This window comes from Gracilinanus agilis, chromosome 1, assembly GCF_016433145.1.
Source record: "Gracilinanus agilis isolate LMUSP501 chromosome 1, AgileGrace, whole genome shotgun sequence".
NCBI lineage: Eukaryota > Metazoa > Chordata > Mammalia > Didelphimorphia > Didelphidae > Gracilinanus > Gracilinanus agilis.
Window position 1 is genome coordinate 635,375,687 of NC_058130.1, and position 21,277 is coordinate 635,396,963.

General features: G+C 36.4%; 1 protein-coding gene across 1 annotated transcript in view; it reads left to right on the forward strand.

Annotated features, from left to right (window-relative positions):
* The window catches only part of CPQ (carboxypeptidase Q), a 552,420-nt gene that overhangs the window by 150,596 nt on the left and 380,547 nt on the right, over positions 1–21,277 (forward strand). Inside the window, 1 exon segment of the mRNA XM_044668507.1 lies at positions 4,771–4,978. Coding sequence (XP_044524442.1) covers positions 4,771–4,978 — 208 coding nt within the window.

Below are 21,277 nucleotides of genomic sequence, written 5' to 3' on the forward strand. Positions count from 1 at the left end.
AGAAGAAAAGACCTAACCAAGGATGCAGTATCTGTCTTCAAGAATTTAAAGGACAATATTTCTGTTGCTGTATATAATGTTCTCTTGGTACTGCTTGTTTCACTCTTCATAACTTCATGTAGGTATTGTTTGAAGGATGACCTTAGTATGTCCACCTCCAGAGAAAGAACTGATGAAGAGAAATAAGCAAGACATATATGTATGTATATACATACATATATATTACACACATATGTGTCTTTTTGTCAAATGAGAATTTTAATGAAACAAATACATTTAAACTTGAAAAGAATTTTAAGGACACTTGTGTAGAAGAGTGCTTAGATTAGTAATGGGCAAGTTACAAAAAAGGCAAATTTAGTCATTTTATTAGGAAAGATTGTCTAAAAATTTGAATTAATACAAAGTGGAATTGGACCACCTGGTAAGGTAGTAGGCTCCCATTATTGGAGATTTTGTTTTTTTAATTTTCTTTTTTATAAAACTTTTCTCTTTTTTTTCCTTTGGATATTTTCAAGAAGATGCTGGATACTTTATGAGTAAGTTGCATAGGGTTCAGCTATGGATTGGATCAGATGGCCACAGATGTCCCTTCTAGCCTAATTCTTGATACTGCATTTTCATTATAATTTCTCTTATGAAAAATATTTTGCTTTAATCGATGCAGTGTCAGTTCTTTTACTTTCCTCATTAAAATACTGATTCATAAATACTTCCAGTTCAATCTAATGCAGAATTCTTTCTCACCTGAACTTTATAGTCACATCTGTACTTAAGCAATTAATTTCTTATTCTGAGTGCTGGACTTTGCATGCTTACTTCATATCTTTTCCAGCCTGTCAGTTCTTTCATTGTGGAAAAGGAAATTTTTTTCAGGTATGAATTGGACTAGAATGACACCAATATCCCTTCCAGCTCTAAAATTTTGTACTTCAGTCTAATTAATAAACATTCACTGGATTTCTCTTACATTTAAGGTATTATGCTGAGCACTTGGGATACAAAGAAAAGCATATCTCTGTCTCTAAATTAATGAAGAATTAAGGATGATATTGAGATTCTAAGCCCCGCTGATTGGGGAAGATGGGGTGTACTGGAAAGTAATAGAGACATTTAGAAGAAGGAAGGGTTTGGGGGAAAATATAATGAGATCTGTTTTTGACATGTTGATCTGAAAATGTCTATGACATCTAGTCTGAGATATCTAAAAGACAGCTGGCGATACAAAAATGAAACTCAAGAGAGAGGTTGAGATTGGAAATATAGATCTGGGAATCATCTGCATAGAAATAGATAATTAGAGTTGATGAGATCACCAAGTGAGGTAATATAGAGGGGAAATGAAGAGAGCCCAGGAGAGAGCCTTGTCAGGATCATCATAGATTCTATTTCTTTAATTTAATCTGTTGTCAAGTCACTGTTTGCCTCAGTTTCCTCATATGTAATGTGAGCTGGAGAAGGAAATGACAAACTATTCTAGTATCTTTGCTTGGAAATGCCAAATGGGGGTCACAAAGAGCCAGACAAAACTGAAACAACTTAACAACAATACCCTAACTTTGAGTTATCTTCAGTTTTGATAAGTATACCCTTAATCAAGCCATTGACAAAAATTTGAATGGGAAAGGCAGGTTCAAGTACCTTGTGATTCTAGATTTTCAGATCCTTTAGTGATGTTGCTTCAAGAGTCAGCTTGCTAGCAAATATTAATTTACACCTGCAAATGCCTAGCAGTTTTGACAAATTGTGCTAGTGAAGGTATATTCTTATAGGAGGTGAATAGTACACTGTAATTTATGGTTTATCAGGATTATGGTATAGAAAGTATGGAAAAGTCTGTCCTGTGAATGTGGGATAGCTTTTAAAAATGGAGTAAAGGAATCAGATTAATATGTGAAGTATAAGGATAAGGCTGATAGAGAGCTTTGAAAGCAATTGTCAGAAACCCTGTCCATTCAATCATACAACCTTGTGTTTGGAGTCGCAGGAAAGACGGTGACATGATTGAGGCAGCAGGATTATAGCAGAGCAATTTATGGAAGCCAGATGTTGAATTACCAAATATGTTAATAAAGCCTTTGATTAAAACTCATTCTTTGGGGAGAACAAAATACTAGAAGGATGAAAAAACCAGTACAGAATAATAATACATCCTTATATATGTGTAGATCATATATAAGGGAAAAGAGAAGGGTGCACTTTGACCAGGCATGTTTCACTAATCCTCACAAAATCTCTGACAATTATATTTTTCCATGTTTCACTTAAAAAAAACCCTCTTCATTGAAATTTTTGTTTTTATATTATCTGCATTTCTCAGGGTTCCTTTCTATCCATTTCCTTTCACTGAGCCATCCCTAATGACAAAGAATTTTAGAAAAGAAAAACAGTTCAGCAAAAACAAAATATTAAAAAAAGTCAGATATCTGTTGTCATATGCCCATAGTCCCAACCTTGATAAAGAAGATGAGGAGGTGCCTCTTTGGGGCTGTACTTGGTCACTAGAGTTTCATATCATTCAGTTTCAGCTCTTTTATTGTTAATATTCTTTCTTTCCATTTACATAAATGTAGTGATTATATGTGTATATATATACATATATATGCTTTTCTTGTTATGCTTACTTTGAATCAGTTCATATAAATCTTCCTATATGTATTCATCATATTCATTTTTTATTTAGCAAGGCAATAGTCTATTATATATACATACCACAGGCTCTTTAGTCATTCCTCAGTTGTCTGTTCTTGACTTTCAAGGTGAATGGGAAGCAAATTTGAAGTTGTCTGGTACAGTTTATCCTCTAATATCTATTTCTTCGGGAAATGTCACTCCTTTTGTTCATTAGATTGGCTTTTGTGCTTAGAATCCTTCCTAATTTTCTCAGTTATGAAAATGATTATGGGACCACTAATGGCTTTTGTTGGGTAAAAATGTTTTGTCAAATACTCTGATGAATGCCCATCTTGTGTGACTGTCATCTATACCTATATATCTATCTATCTATATCTATCTATCTATATTTATTTATTTTGGGGATCTATTTATTATCCTGGGAAAGAAAAGGAATGCAACAAGTATTTAAGGGACTACTATGTACCAGGGCCTATGCTAAATGCTTTTTTAATTTCAAATTTTTCTCACAACAGCTCTGAGAGGTAGCTGCTGTTATTATCCTCATTTTATAGTCTAGAAAACTGAGGTATATGGAGATTAGTGCAAAAAGGTAAAATGGTAAATAATAAAGCTCAGAGTAATAAAGCCAATGTGTCTAAGCCTAGATTTGAGCTTAGGTCTTCTGGACTCCAGGCCCAGCACTCCACTGGCACTCTGCCACCTAAATGTCTGGAATTGGGAATAGAGACATGGAGGTGTCAAACTGGAACTCCCTGATACCAGGAGCTAGATTAAAATGCAGCTTGGAAATTTAAAAAAAATACTGTTCATCATAGATAATGTTAATTTGTGGTTTTCTAAGTTGGCGTCACAGGAATCCCTTTACTTTGACACCAGTAGGGAACATTCTCTTGACCTTGTGAGAATACCAGTGGCGTATGTGGGCTAACAGCTCTAAAGGATCATGGAAAATGCTGGAATAAATACTCTGAAAACTTACTTGAGAAGCTGTAATCGAATATTTTTAATAAAATTAAGTATTACGTATTGAAATAAAACAATAAATTTGAAGTCAAAAGACCTATTTTTTGAGTCTTGATTCATAGCTTACAGTTGACAGTTTAGGTAAAATATGTAAATTCTTGGTCTCAGTTAATATATTTTTAGAATAGAGATGCTTTCCTTATCTGCCCCCATGGCATGTGAAATTCAGTGAGATAGAACAGTGGTTTTTGACCTGGAACCTACAAGCTCATTTTTTGAAAAAATAAACAAACAAAAAAATCCAGAAAAACAAACCAAATCAAAACTATTTCAATAGAATTGGTTTTTTTTGTAGTCCTAGGAATTTTATTTTATAAGTTTAACAGATAGGGTTCACCAGACTGTCAAAGAAGTAGTGGATTTATTACCCCTATTTCAAGTTATTGTCATTATTTACCAAATCTGTGATTTTGTTGATTTAGAGAACTGATGAACTACTTCTTCTTCTTGATGAGTTCTGTAAGCCCCCATATTTCACATCCAGTAGTCAACTTTTGTTGTTGAGTTTCTCTATACTTTATAGACTGATCCTTTTATGAGAAGCATGTTGTCATTCAGGTTCCTTGCTGGGCTTATACTCTAAGTATTTCCAGTTTGGTAGGATCAGCCAGAGTTGATATAACAATGGCACATTCATTAAGAATTCAGATATTCTCTTCCATACCTGAGAAGACATCCCAAAAGAAAAATTATGATCATGGCAACAATTATTTTGTCAAGAATGCAATAATCCTGGGGCAGCTGGGTAGCTCAGTGGTTTGAGAACCAAGCCTAGAGATGGGAGGTCCTAGATTCAAATCTGGCCTTAGACACTTCCCCGCTGTGTGACCCTGGGCAAGTCACTTAACCCCCATTGCCTAGCCCTTACCACTCTTCTGCCTTGGAGCCAATACACAGTATTGGCTCCAAGACAGAAGGTAAGGGTTTTTTTTTAAAAAAAGAATGCAATAATCCTCTTTTGTTTATTCACATGTAGCTGGTGTTAGAAAAAATAAACAAAAAATGAAGGTCAAATGGGAGTATATTGGTAAAATTTTTATAAATGCTTTTCTTTTTATCTAGTTCAGTCTCTTGGGAGTAATGTAGGCTGTTTTTTTTCCCTTTCTCAAGCCCTCACACAGGAATTCAGTCCTACCAGGATGGTGTGCCTAAGATCCCAACAGCCTGCATCACTGTGGAGGATGCAGAGATGATGGCAAGAATGGCTTCTCGGGGGACTAAAATTGTCATCCAATTAAAGATGGAAGCAAAGAACTACCCAGACACAGAATCCTTCAATACTGTAGCTGAGATCACTGGAAGCAAGTATCCAGAACAGGTATGTGTCATGGCACAATGAATATGCTTCATGCAATTCAGAAGTGATGCTTCTAGTCAGTTGTCTGATTTTAGTGGATTTGGAGGAAATATATTTCTACTGATGTCAGCAATAACTGACTGATATAAGTGCTATAGGTTTTGCAGAATGCTTTGTCTATATTATCTCATGGGGGCTTCACAACATCCCAATGAAGTAGGTACTACAGACATTATTGTCTTCTTTTTACAAAAGAGAAAACCAAAACTCATAGAAAGGGTGATTTGTCTATGGTCCTGAACTTAGTAGGTATTGGCTTTGAGATTGGAGCCCAGATTTCAAGCCTACATATACCATGTTCCCTCTCAATTTCCAAAATCTTGTTTTAGACAGTAGACTCAAGATCCTCTTCATTTAAACCTCTAGGAAGATCTTATTTAGAATGAGCAGAACTTACCAGCTCGTTTCATTTCTTTTATTTTCTTGCCCTGTAAAGGTGTTAATGATAATGAAAATGCCCAGGAAGCCAAATGTCCAAAGGATGAAGCATGCAGGACTTAAATATAATCTACAAATGTGAAAATCAGCATGAATAACTAAGAGCTAACTATGTGGATGTACATTGGGCCTGCCTTTACTTTGTTTTAATATAAGGTGCTGAATTGTATTATTTTTTCCAGAAAACTAGAGTTTTGATAACTTAAAATTTAATTATATATGAAGCCACTTTTGAAAGGTTTTTCTCAGACAAACATTCTTTAGTAACAGAGATGAAAATTGTTCTTTTGAAAATGGCACTGAGAGTAACAGTGCCAGACATTTGGCAGGAGGATACCAAGGAAAGAGATGACTAGAATTAGAGTACATCTGTGGAGAACTATATCTTCTGTCCTCCTTTCTGTCTTACTATCAGTAACTCAAAGGAGAGTTCTCATGGAATTTGTTTCCTTTCTCCTTTGTGTAAAGGTTTGCTCTGTATTACTAGTTAGGACATTAGAGAGAATGACATACCTTCATGACTAGCCTACCAGAGGCTTGAGATACCAAGAATCATGGGAACACTGAGAAGGCAAGAGCTAATGTTTTGAGGAATACATTCTATAGATTGAATTTAAAGGATATACTCTAAGTAAATAAACCATTCTCATAAGATTTTATAGAGATAAGAAAAATCCATATACATTAGGAATTGCTAGTGTCTTCTTTGTGAGCTTTTTTTTTTCTGGAACAGTACTACCCTCCATAATCTTTCCTTTCAGTGAGGATAATTAGAGTAAGAAGGTCTATTACAACTAGATAATTGATTTATTTGTTTTGGTATTCAAGAGGATAGAAAAAAAAAGAACAAGGTGAGGGTTGGAGAATGGGTGGTATTGCAGAATGATAGAAAGAGCAGGGATCGGTTATTTGGGGTGACTATAATACAGAGAAGAATGTTTTATAGTATGATTGAATGATTATCTCTAATAGCGAGCAGAAGAAAAAACAGAACCCCCCCCCAAAGATTCAAGAGTTTTTTGTGAGACTAGGAGATAACTGCAGCTGAGAGGAATAAAGGGAATGACTGAGTCCACAAAATTATAAGAAAGGCAGATGGAGAAATAAAGGAAGAAGTTAAAATATATGAGCAAAATACTAAAATCTGTTCTGTAGAGATAAATCATTGAGTTATAGAGCCTGGGAATTAGAAGAACCCTCAGAGGTTCTCTTTTATAACTAGTGTCTCAGCAGGAAACCTTTGATAGAATGCCTCCAAAGTTGTCATCCACTGACTGATTGAATAATATAGGGGTCGGCAACCTTTTTGGCTGTGAGAGCCATAAACGCCACATTTTTTAAAATGTAATTTCGTGAGAGCTGTACAGTGCTCACAGTGTGCGCTCCTGTAACAGCGCCTGNAGTGCTCACAGTGTGCACTCCTGTAACAGCACCTGAAAAAAAATTGACTTTATGGCTCCTGCAGAAAGAGCCATATCTGGCCCTCAAAAGAGCCAGATATGGCTCGAGAGCCATACATTGCCGACCCCTGGAATAATAAATGCAGTAAAGATCCACAGTGTCCTGGTAGAGCCCATTCTCATATTGGACAAATATGATTGTTAGAAAGTATTTGATTACATGAAGCTTCAATATGCCTCTTTACAGTATCTACCTATCACTCCTGATCCTGCTGTCTGGGATCAAATAGAACAAATCTTATCCTTTTTCCTGATTAAAAGTCCTTCAAGTACTTGGAGCTAGTCCTATCTTATGTCTTTTAAGTCTTCTCATCTCTGAATCAATATCCCTAGTTCCTTCTTTTGGTCCTCTTATACCATGCCCTCTAATACTCTTAACATTTCAGTTAAATGGAAAAAAACACATTATAGAAAAGGCATTTCTTAAGTATTTCCTATGCGCTAGGCCCCATTCTAAGTGCATTAGACAAAAACACAAAAATCATGGCAGCCCCTGCTCTAAAAGAGCTCATACTCTCATTGGAGAAGATACACATCAGAAAATTCAGCTTTGGGGAGCAATTGGGTGGCTCAGTGGATTGATAGCCAGGCCTAGAGATGGGAAGTCCTGGATTTTCATATATGATCTCAGACACGTCTTAGGTGTGTGGCCCTGGGCAAGTCACTTAACTACCATTGCCTAGCCCTTACCAGTCTTTTGCATTGACACAAATATACTATATTGATTCAAAGATGGAAGGTTAGGGTTTTAAAAAAAGAAAAGATCAGTTTTAGTGGCAAAACCTGGGAGCAAAAAGATGTCCTAGTTTGGGAGGGTTTGGGGGATAAGTGGTAGAACAGCAGCTAAGATTTGATAGCCTTTCATCTAACTAGAATGATTGTAGTTGGTGACTCCTAGTTTATCCAAGTGGAGTGAACAGCAGTGTCACCCTAGTGGGATCTAGAAGTAAGGTTATAGGAGAGAGGAGGCAAAGAGATGAAGCTTTACTAACTACCATTCTGGCAATGCAGTGGATACAGTGACGGGCTGGACTCTGGAAGTCCTGAGTTCAAATTTGACCTCAAAACACCTACCAGGTATGGGACCTTGGTTCAGGTCACACATACCTTTTGGCTGCCTCAGTCTTTTCTATTGTAAAGTGAGGATAATAATAGTATGTATCTCACAGAATTATTGTGAGGATTAAATGAGATAATATTTGTAAAGCACTTTGCATAATCCCTGGCATATTGTAGGCACTTAAATACTAATTCTCTTCTTTCCTCCCTTCTGTGGCATTCCGTGGAGTTTGGGAAGAGGATAATAGAAGGGACAGGGAAAATTGCTCTTCTCTGGACATGCTCTATCTCGAAAATGCCCTTGCTAAAATGTGGCACCCTAAATGAAACATAAAACTTTGCAGTTAGCCTGATGATCAATCAATAAATATTTACTAAGAACCTCCTATGTGGTGGACATCCTGCCAAGTGCTGGGGAAACAAAAAGAGGCAAAAGACAGTCCCTGCACTCATGTTGCTTACAATCTAATGGAGATGACAGAAAATCGATTCCTTGTTCTCTATACCGTTTTCAATTCAATTTAAGATCCCATTACTTTCCTTATATTCACTTATATTTATGTGGTGCATGAATGCTTACAAAACACTTCACATATATTAACTTATTTAACCTTGAAGGTAGAAATTGCAAGTTTTATTTCCATTCACAGAGGAGGAAACAGATTTTAAAAATATAAATATCTTAACTTTGGTCACAGAACTAATAAGGGTGAGAAGGAAGATTAGAATTCAGAGTCTGCCCAACTTTCAGTTCCTTTCCTCCTTCTGCCAGGCTGTTCCTATTGTTTCTTCTTGGCTGCCCTATCACATTGTAGACATATTCACATTACAGGGTGCCTGCAAACCTTGAAAATCATTTCCATATGAACTCTTTCCTAGCTATGCCTTCCCTATCCCATAGCTAGAATCAAAGATTTAGATCTGGAAGAGACTTCAGAGGTCATCTAGACTGACCCACTCATTTTACAGAGGAGGAAACTAAAGCCCAGACAGAGTAAATGACTTCCACAAAGTCATATAGCTAGTAAATGGCAAAAATGGGTTTGGAACTCAGGTCTCCTGTCTCCAGATCAAATGACCTTTGCATTGTACCATGCTACATTAGCTTTTTTTTTTTTTTAACAGATTAGGAAGTAGAGTTCAAGGAAGTTAAATAATTTTATCAAGATAACATAGCTAGCAAATGGCAGACTCAAGATCGAACTTGAGTCCTCTAAGTTTAAATCTAAGTCTCTTTCTGCAATAGACTTTTTGAACTCAAATAGAAAATGTGAGAATTAACCCAATTAATTTCATTTTATTAGATTCCACTCCAAATTATTGGCTGACAAAATCTTTAAAAAAAAAAAAACAACTTAACTGTCATTCACTATCCTCTAACTTCTTGTCATCTTTACCTTCTATAAGCATACCATGATATTCATTCATTAAGTCATTAATTCATTATCTCTAACAAAGCAGGCGTTTGTGGGTTATGTCTATTTTCCTCCTTTGTGTAGAGACAGAACATTCTGGAGCAAGTTGAATGGGGAGAAGAAGGTACAATAAGTGCTTATTAAGTATTTACTGTAAACATTGTGGATACAGAGAAAAGCAAAAGCAACCCCTACTCTTAAGAAACTCCTTGTTGAAGGAGATAGAATGCAGGATAAAGGAATGTGTGTATACACACATATATACACATATGTATATATTTATATATTCTGTGACAAGTGAAAGATTAAATAACTGAGGAAACAAAGGTTTGAATTCCCGAGCATTCAATTTATTAAACTATCCATTCCAATTGCATAACAAATCAGGACCAGGCCCCTTCCTCAGCTTTGGTCCTGGACTCCAAAAAAAGGGCAGAGAGATTTTTATACATTAAAAACCATCAAGTAAGGCCAATTAATTAAAAGGAAACAATTAACCAGGATTCAACATTAGGTAATTTAATTTCTAATCAGAGAAAGATTAGAGACTTTCCAAGTTGGGAGGGAAAGAGTGAATAGGTTCAATTTCCAAAAAATAATAAAAAAAAAGATGTCCCACTCCCCCTAAGTATATGTAAATAATAAAAGGAACATGGAAACAGCAACTGATTGATCAGAATGGAGCCAGCTTTCAGATAAGATATATGGCTTGCTTCAGATACATAATTGTGAAAACTCCAGCATCAATCTTTGGATTTGACTGACTTTCTGGTCAGCAAAACCTGGGTTGTTTGCTGACGGTCTCTAACTAACAGGTTGAGCTCATCTAGATTCCCAGCCACACAAGGTTAGGTTCAAACAATGCAATAAGATTTTCTCACAATTCCCAGAATGGAATAAAGTTTCCTCACAGGACAAAAATTGGACTAGTCCCATAATTGAATAGAAGGAGAAGTAGCTCCAGAATTGAATAATAAGATGGTGTCAGTGTGTTCTACTCAAACCCGCTACCACTGGTTCAGTGCAGATATACATATGTGTGTATATACATAGCTGCATATATATGATAAAGAGAACTTTATCCCGTGTTGCCTACATATATTTGTATAATTAATATATAACAAGTAATATATAATAAAATAATGATATATAATAAATATATAAATATGTATATATACACCTTCACACCATAAATGCACACTCCTCTTTATCCTACATATATGTATATATGTTAACACACCATATAAATATATATATAGTGTGTATGCATGTATATATACCTTAAGTTTATGATACACACACACATCCACATGAAATAAAAATCCTTTCTAGATGGATGGGAGATGATAACTACCCATCTAGGGAACTATCTAGGCCAATAAAGTGCAAAACCCTGGGGCTATAGAAAAAAAAAGTTTATTTGATAGTTGGAATAAGGGAAATGGGTAGGCAGGATCCTAACATTATTAAAACCTAGGCTCCACCCAACTTCTACACACCTCACAAGAGGATGGCCTTCTAGTTTTCTCTGGACCCTGCCTATCGCTCCCTTCTCTTATCTAAGACTCCCAAAGCTATCTGACTATCCTTCTATACTAATTAGTATGGATTATCTAAAAAAGGTTAAAGAGGGAGGACTCACAGATGTATTGGATCCTTACCTAAAGCCTGGTATATACCCATATATAATCTGGGAATACCCAGAGTCCCAGATGACCAAACCCTGGGTTTTACCTTAGCCAAATGGATTTCTTACAGATGGATATCAGGCAGATGGTCTCTGTGCTTCAGGGAAAAAGCAGGTCTCCTCCAATGGCAAATTCTCCAAACCCAGAAATCACTAATCTTTCCACAAAATTAGGATTCCCCAGGAATACCAGAGAAAAAGCTCCTCCTTACCAGCTCAGTAAAAAGCTAGATTCAGAGTGACAGTTACTTTCCAGTAAAAATTCCCAAGATCCTTTTCTCCTTGTCAGAATCTTCTCCAAGGGTTTGTATTCAAATTCTCCTCTTTTCCTCTTAAGATAATCCATACTTTCCCCTTTATCCCTTATCACTTATTCTTATACACACATATATACTATTTGTATAAAAGGTATATGTAGGAAAAAGGGATATATGTGTTTGTAATACACAGTGGATACAAAGTCACCTTTGAGGAGAAGGCACTAGTAAATATATATAGTAAGTATATATATATATATTTGACGGGTAAAGGGTTCTGGGAAGGGTCATCATTAATGAAGATCATACATTTAGACCTGGGAGGCACCTCAGCAGTCCAACCTCCTTCATTTTACAGAGATATTACTCAGGATTTCTTAGCCACTAAGTATTGTAGGCAGGATTCAAACTTNAAGTATATATATATATATATATATATATATATATATATATATATATATATATATATATATATATATTTGACGGGTAAAGGGTTCTGGGAAGGGTCATCATTAATGAAGATCATACATTTAGACCTGGGAGGCACCTCAGCAGTCCAACCTCCTTCATTTTACAGAGATATTACTCAGGATTTCTTAGCCACTAAGTATTGTAGGCAGGATTCAAACTTGATTCCAAGTTTCTTGATTCCAAATCCAGAGTGCTATGCCACGCTGCCCCCGAGAGGAAGGCCATTCAGACATGTGGGATGACCACTACAAAGGAGGGGAGATCAGAAATGGAAAGATAAGAATGAAGAATAGCAAGTAGGAAAGTCTGGTTATACTTGAGTTTATAGAGGGTATTCTGAGTGAAAAAAGGTATTAAGTGCCTCCTCTGGGCATAGGACTGTGCTAAGTTCTAGAGTTATAAATAGAAAAGCAAAACACCTCCTTTTTTCAAGTAGCTCATGTTTGAATTGAGGAAACAACACATAGTATAGGAGATTTGAGTTGCAAATCAAATGGAAAAGCATCATAGTCTTTATAGTGCAGCTGTAAAACAGATGTTTATGAATCTTCCTTAATGTCATTTCCATTAATAAAACTGTATTGGTGTCTGATATTGAGTCTGAGTGGGAACTAAGTTCCCCAAGGTCTTCAGAAGGTTTCATAAGCTGACCTTCGAAGGCTTTCATTTTTATTTTCATCTATACCTCAAGGTTGACAGTGACATAAATTGTAATTTAGTTACTTTAGGTTGACTTACTTTTCCCTGACATATCCTTGTTAAAATGCTCTAAATTATAGCAGAACAAAGTGCTAAATAATGCCAAGTAAATTTGCTACAATGGAAATTATCTCTAAAAAAGCAGAGGTTTGTTGGATGTGTCAAAATTTTCCCCTCTTTGTGTGGAGGCAGAATATTCCAGAGTGTGGGGAGGGGGTGTTGAATGTAGGGATGATAGAAGAGTGCAACACTGATCGCTGATGATTGACAATCTTCTGTGGTGACACCAGCCTTTTTGAAAAGAAATATATTCACTTCCTACCATCTTATTAATGTATTCATGGACACATTACTTAAAGCAAAGACATTAACAGGTGAGAATTCTTTTTGGTTGTTCAAGAAACCATGTGAATATAGTCCTGGCATTTTCTGTGTATTGCCTTCTTTCTTGTTTTAGAGCCCATATATGACTAAGCTGGTAGACTGAACCTAGTCTCAGTGTCCTTCTTGGGGAAATTAGAAAAATGTCCTTGTGTTCTATCTACCACTCTTCCATCTCTTCTCCATTTACCAGGAAACTTGGAAGTTCCCTGGAGACTTTGCAAGGTACCATAACTTATAAAATGAGAGCAATGATATTGACTCTTGAAAAAATATTCTATGGAAGCCATGACTAGAAGCTAATTCAACTAATTAAGATAACAGCAAACTAAACCTATTAGAATGCATAAGCCTGTATGAAGTAGTGGCTAATGGTGATAGATTTGGAGTCAGAAAGACTTGGATTCATATTCTGCCTCTAACATTTCCCAGCTATGGAAGCTATGGCTATGGGCAAATTATTTAACTTGAATATGAGAAAACTCTTAATAGGATGAGTTAGAGGTTAGTTAGCCAATGCAAAATTTCTGTCCCGATGAAATCGTAGGTCCTTGATGTAGTATTATACTAGAACACATATTTCTAAGTAAGTACTGTCTCATTTACTCCAATGATTTTTCCATTATTTAAAGTTAGATAGTAGAGGAGGACCAGGGCTCTTCAGTTCAATTTTAGTCTGATGTTTACTAGCTGCATGACCTTGGAGAAGTTATCTCAACTTCTTGAAACCCAGTTTCCTCAATTCTAAAATGCCCTATGAGATTTATCATATATTCCAAATGTACTAGTGTGGTGGGAATTATGGGACTGAGGGCCTGAGAGATAGTAGGGCAGAGTCACAGATCCTGGAGATGGAATTCCATGTATGGGTAGCCATTGATAAAACATTATTTCTTTAATATTGGTTATGAGAAAGAGAACAATCTACAGTAAGCCTGAAAAAGTAGGCTGGAACCACACTGTGGAGATTATGGCACAATAGCAACATGATCAACTGTGCAAGATTAGGTTTGAATGGTAAAAGGTTAACACATTCATACACAAATCAAAGGCATAAGTTAGCACATTCATACATTAGGGTTGCATGCATTAGAACATTAGCTGATTGACAAGAAGGATTCTAAAGAAGACGGTGAGTATAAACCAAACAGAACATGTTAGGTCATATGTCCCACACACAAACACATTAGATATACTTCACATGTACATAGTGTATATAGAGTATATAGTTAGAGTACAAAGTAGCTTGGCCATGATAAACAAGAGAACTTGTGTTCTTGATATGGGTCAAACAGTACTTGATTTACGCTCATAGTTGAAAACAGTACTTGATTTACGCTCATAGTTGAAAACTTCACATACAAAAAACATTGTACATATGTATTATGCTTGATACTAACCCATAATAATAATAATGAATAATCATACTAACCGTAGGGAGAGAGTAGTTAGAAAATATTTATATTTATTTTTTAACATTTAATAATATTTATTTTTTAGAAAAGTTAACATGGTTACATGGTTCATTCTTCTTAGGGAGTTCTTTTATGGCTTGTTCAATTTCTTTTTCTGATATGGGATTATTTAGGTATTCTTTTTCTTCTGCTGTTAATCTAGGCAATTTATATTTTTGTAAATATTCATCCATATCTCCTTGATTGCTATATTTATTGCCATATAGTTGGGCAAAATAGTTTTTAATGATTGCCTTAATTTCCCCTTCATTGGAGGTGAGATCTCCCTTTTCATCTTTGATACTGTCAATTTGGTTTTCTTCTTTCCTTTTTTTTATTAGATTGACCAGGACTTTGTCTATTTTATCTGTTTTTTCAAAATACCAGCTTCTAGTCTTATTTATTAATTCAATAGTTCTTTTCGATTTTATTAATTTCTCCCTTGATTTTTAGTATTTCTAATTTAGTTTTCATCTGGGGATTTTTAATTTGCTCACTTTGTAATTTTTTAAGTTGCATGCCCAATTCATTAATCTCTGCCCTCCTTAATTTGTTAATATGTGCACTCAAGGATATAAATTTCCCCCTGAGTACTGCCTTGGCTGCATCCCACAGAGTTTGGTAGGATGTCTCATCATTGTCATTCTCTTCAATGAAATTGTTGATTGTTTCTATGATTTCTTCTTTGACTAATTGGTTTTGGAGAATCATATTATTTAATTTCCAATTAGTTTTTGATTTGCCTGTCCAGGTGCCCTTACTAATTATTATTTTTATTGCATTATGATCTGAGAAGGTTACATTTATTATTTCTGCTCTTTTGCATTTGTTTACAATGTTTCTATGCCCTATTAAATGGTCAATCTTTGTGAATGTACCATGTGCAGCTGAAAAGAATGTGTATTCCTTTTTGTCCCTATTTATTTTTCTCCACATATCTATTAAATTTAATTTTTCTAGGACTTCATTCACCTCTCTTACCTCTTTCTTATTTATTTTTGGTTTGATTTATCTAGATCTGAAAGATGAATATTTAGATCTCCCACTAGCATAGTTTTACTATTGTTGTGAGGGTTTATTTAGTAATTAATTTAGTAATAGTGTTGGACCTAGCAGGAAGGACTGGAGAATTCCAAGATGAAATGAAGGAGCAGGAAGTGGGGCTTGTGTTCTGAGAGAGACTCCATTAGTGGTTGGGACATAACTGTTGCTAACCCTGGAAGATCTCAGAGTTAGGGAAAAACTGCATCCAGATTCCCTGGGGTCCTGAGAGGTAAAGGCTTTCAACAGTGGACAACAGACCTGTAGAGCAGCACCAAGTGGGGAAGTGGTTTGTGATCTGGTGGACAGAATTGCATACTTACTCTCCCTACCTGGGTACCTTGGATTACCTTGGCTCTTGGCATCCTGTAACCATCCTTGGATTACCATGAGACCCCAATTGAAAGCCATCCTCAGGCCTTTACCTGAGCTGACCAAACCTGGCTGGAACCAGGTTTGAAGGAGCTTTCCCTGTGACTTCAGTACTGCTTCCTTTGGGCCCTGCCTGGCTTAGGTCAATAGGATAGTGTAGTTAAGTCCTTCCCTGCCCCCTGTGGTTTGCCCTTAGGTTTTAAGTGTAGAATCCCCTATCCCATCCTTTATTTAGTTACCTTCAATTAAACTGTATAAACTTTTACTTTTTTGCCTGCTGGTTCCATAGCCTAGGAGAGCTGAGTGATTGTTGGGCAAACTGCCATTCTTGTGTCAGTTAACAGCTTGGCAGTAAACCCTGGTCTCCCTATCCTGGTTGGTCCTGTCTCTCCTTCAACCCAGTGTGAACCCACAAACATTTACGGTACATTTTAATAATAATAACAACATCCCTGGTGCCCCACCATTACACTATTTCCTTCTTGAGCTCTACCAGTTTCTCCTTTACGAATTTGGATGCTATGCCATTTAGTACATACATATTGAGCACTGTTATTTCCTCATTGTCTATACTGCCTTTTATCAGGATGTAATTACCTTCCCTGTCTTTTTTAATCATATCTATTTTTACTTTGGCTTTGTCAGAAATCATGATCACCACTCCTGCCTTCTTATTCTCATTTGAAGCCCAAAAGATTTTGCTCAAGCCCTTTACCTTAAACTCATGTATGTCCACCCGCCTCATGTGTGTTTCTTGTAGACAACATATGGTAGGATTTTGGTTTCTAATCCACTCTGCTATTTGTTTCTGTTTTATGGGCGAGTTCATCCCATTCACATTAAGAGTTATAATTATCAGTTGTGTATTTGCTGACATTTTGGTATCCTCTCCTAGTTCTACCTCTTCTTCTTACACTATTTCCTTTTAAACCAGTGATTTGTTTTACACCAGTAACCCTTGTCCCCTCCCTTCATTTACTTCCCTTTCTGTCCCCTCCCTTATTATTCCTCTATTTTTATTTTTAAGGCCTAATGAACTCTTCCCCCTTCTTCTTCCTCCCTTTTAGAATTTGTCTGTTATTGTTGATTATTAGAAGTTCAGTATCAGAAGTTACTAAGATAGAATGTTACATTAAGGCATCACCATAGAGTAAGTGAGAAAAGTTACATAGTTAGAACTCGTCATTTTGCTACAGATTTACATTGTTGGTAATACACTTATGTTCAATCTCAGTCCCTCGAGGTCTCAGTCTTGAGAAGGGATTCCTGGAGGGTAGAGGGTGGTAAAGGGTGGGTAGGCCTATAGACCTGCAGATCCAGCACCCATACCTTATTGCCACAAGAAGTCCATTCACCTATTACTAAACAAGACTGAGAGACAACAACACAGCTGTCAAGAAGGTTATCACTATCCCTTCTTTTCCTCTGGTCTAGACTACAGCCAGGTCTGACCAGGGTCTGTGAGGGGGAGAAGACTCTCCAGCCAATTACCAACTTGTTGTTCATTGATTAGATTACTTTAACTCTCATTAGATTTAGCCTAGCCATTCCCTTATACCTCTTTCCTTATCCTGAATCCTACCCTTTTGAGTCTAAAGCATTAAACCCCTTTCAAACTTGATTCAAGTGAAGACTGACATTCATTCCAAGAGCAAATGAATAACTACAGCCAAAGAGAATGGGATTTTACGAAAATTGCAGTCAGTTAGCATTGTCCAATCAAACACCAATAACTAACCCATTATCAACCTTTATCATCTAACCTAACCCCAAGCCAAGGAACCAGAGGAGCTGTTGAACAATGTATACAGCTTCTCCCTTAATAACTTTGGCTTGGGTACTGTTTGTGGGGTCAGGTGCTTTGCTGAGTTGATCATCCATAAGCCCTGGTGGTTACCAGCACACCTTGGTGGCCACCCAGGCATCACTATCCTCACTCAGCCTAGATCCATTTACCACCCAAGGATCTTGGGCCAGCTTGTCAGGCCCAGCTTATAGAAGCACCTATCCTTCTATTACCCCATTGTGTTTAAGAGGGTTCACATCCAATAACTTTAATAGGAACCAAAAGGCACAATACATGGGAATGAAGTAGGGACAGAGGCAGGGCTGTGGTTGAGTTGGTAATAAGTTGATATTTTAAGATTCATGAAACATTTTCTCATTTGAATCCTACAGGTAGAATCCTATGAGGTAGAGTCTTAAAGTACTGTTACCCCTACTTTATAAATGGAAACTGAGTCACAAAGAGGTTAAATTATTCATTCATGGTCACATAACTACTAAACATCAAACTCAGAATTTGAAATTTGATCTTACAGACTACAGGACAGCTAGGTTGTAGAGTGGTTAGAGTACTGGGCCTGCAGGCAGGAAGATTATCTGTCTGAGTTCAAATCTGGCCTCAGACACTTATTAGCTGTGTAACCCTGGGCAAATCACTTAATTCTGTACCTCAATTTCCTTATCTGAAAAATGAACTGGAGAATGAAATGGCAAACCACTCCAATATCTTCACTAAGAAAATTCCAAATCAGGTCACTTAGAGTTGGATGCAACTAAAAACAGCTGAAGAACAACATCTTCCCAACTCCAAGTCTATTACTCCACCTACTATACCACCCTAGTTGAGTATGAAAATAAGGAAAGATCTCATCATTTTTGCTTAAAGCAGTAAATTTGGATGAGTAGGAGGTCAGAAGGTAGGCTGGTGGAACATGTGTGAAATAGGAGAAATGGCATATCTTGTAAATAAAAAATAGACATTGCAGAAGTCCTTATCATCTTGATTCTCTGACACCGACCTTTCCCAGATGCCTAGAGCTAAGTGACTTTTCATACTATACCATAAGGCATTCTCATTAGATACAGTGTTTGTGGAACTTGAATATTTTAAAGAGGTTTTCTAAAGGGTGGAGATGGAGCAAAAATTCATCTTAGAAAGTTCTGTGGAAAAAAAGGTGCTTCTGATTTATATATATACACAATAAAGCTGTTTTTCCAGAGTACGGGTTAGGGAAATTTCCTGTAAACAAACAGCTTCATTCTTTGTTGACAGCTCTTTTCAGGGATTTTAACATAACTTCAGCTCTAGCTTGCCAGCAGAATTACAAAACAACCAGTTACTATGCTAGCTAATGGGAAATATTTTTTAAATGATATAATTGTTATCTGAATTTGGGAAGGACACTTGACCCATTTTTTTTTTAACCAGCAGGGCAGTCAAGTAGAAAAAGCACTGTGTTAGAAGAGAGGAAACTCAAGTTCTTCTCCCTCCTCTACCACTAAATAACTGTGTGATCTTCAGAACTCATGAAATTTACCTCTGTATTATTTGTATTTTACCTCTGTATATTTTAAAGGTGCTTTCCCACCTTTCAAAAGAGAGGATTGATTACATTACCTGATCCCCTCGATCCAACCTTTCTGGCTCTAAAGCGATGATTGTATTGTATATTTAGATGTGAAATATTTCTTTTGATAAAGAGTTTGCCATATTTGCCTGGAGGAAGCCTGGATGTTACCAAATTGAGTGGCACCCCAGGATAATAATGAGATTGGCCTTCAGAAATAACATTTAGAATTTCTTCTGTACTTTGTTGGATCAGTGATCTCCTTGCTGTGTATACTTCCTCCAGCAGTGGTGACCAAAATCTGCTTCTAGTTAGTGTTAGCCCGATGAAGCCTTTGCTGATCAACCTATCCACTAAAGTCTGTCTCCCCAAAATGCTTTGTATAGATTGTTGTATGTGCTTTCTATGCACATGTGACCTCCCCTGATGGAACGTTGGCTCCATGAGGCCAGGGGCTATTAAGTTTGAAGGAGGGGCAGCCTTAGCACCTATCATCATATCTATCTTATAGTAAGTACTTTAAAAGGCTTGTTGATTGATTATGTCACTTTTCCTCATCCTCTTTATGCATGTCCACCCAAAATAGGGACTTTTCTCTAGATCCTTTGATATGACAAAGATCAGGTTATTCACTATTCAGTTCTGTTTAACTCCTTGGGACACTATGGATTGTCCATGTGTTTTGGGGGGGGGGGCAAAGATACAGAAACAGTTGGCCATTTCTTTCTCCAATGGATTAAGGAAAACAGCTGTTAAAATTGCTTGCCCAAGTTCACAAAGCTAGTAAATATCTAGCTGGATTTGAACTCAGGTCTTTCTGATTCCAGGCCCAGTGCTCTTTCTTCTGAGCCATCTAGCTGCCCCTATAGGCTATTCATTAGTTATCACTTCTTCTGGCTACATGACCAACCCAACTTTTCCCCAATCCCTCCTCTCTCCAATCATACATCTCTCCGAGGGCATCTTATATAGAGCTTCTTCTGTACAGCTTATCATTGGTAATAGAGGGTCTCCCAAAAGACTTAGGACAGTTGTCAGCCATTTTAGTTTAAATTTTTAATGCTTTAAGCTATTAAAGTTTAAAACTGTCCTAAGTCTTTTGGGAAACTTTGTATATGTTGATTTTGTCATGCTTCTACCATGCGTCTCTCCATCAACTTTTGTGTGATCTGAAACTTTAATTCTTTAGGGACCATAGAATTTTATTCAACAGTTGAATAACTACCAAAAAAGTCCTTAAATAATTTAAAATTTTTTAAGTTTAAAATTTAATTTATTTTAATAAACTTTAATTCATCAATAGTAGTGGGATTAGCTACTTTTGGGCTTTAATATCACAATCTTTCTTATGTTTAATATAGAAGAAATTGCTGAAAGCAATGTTGGGAAGACTCAGTAGGCATAGAGGAGGTCTATATTGGAAGTAACAGTTTGGAGGATGTAGAGGGATTGGTTCTCCAAGTAACTGAAAGAGTGAAGGACACCAAATGTTTGGAGAAAATTAAGGTGGTTTTTATTTTGCTATGTATAGTTATATTTCAAATGATATAATTTGACTTGAAAATAAATATATAAAATACTATGATTTCATCACAACTGTGGAGAGCTGTCAGTGGGAGAATTCCCTGCAATAGCTCAGATCACAGCCTGTTCTGAATGAGTAGAGTGCCAGGTGTTCAGAGAAATAAGTGACTTTACTACATAGGTAGTAAATATCAGAGCTATAATTTGAACCCAGATCTTCCTTAGTCTAAGAATAATACTCTATTTACTATAATCCACCACTTACCTCTTTGGGGGGAGTGGGGAGGGAGAGGTTGTGGTCAAGGAGGTGCTGGTAAATGGTTAGCATCTGACATTCCTAAACTATAAGAAGACACACTTTTAAGTTTAACCTGCCTTATTAACATTTTCCCCTCACCTTCTTGAGTCTAGTCAATCAATAAAACAATAAATAAAGCCCTAGTTTGTAGCATTTGCTGATTTCTTAGATATAAAGTGCTCACACTGAAAATTTAAATCCCATATGAGCTGGATCCAGGACACTGCTGCCTATAACAGGTAGAAATATACATTGCAGGGGACATACGTTTTATGTGTACAATAATAAATAATTCAACTTAAAGAATAATGTGTGCAATATGAATTTTAAAAAAGAAAATTTTGAGTATCA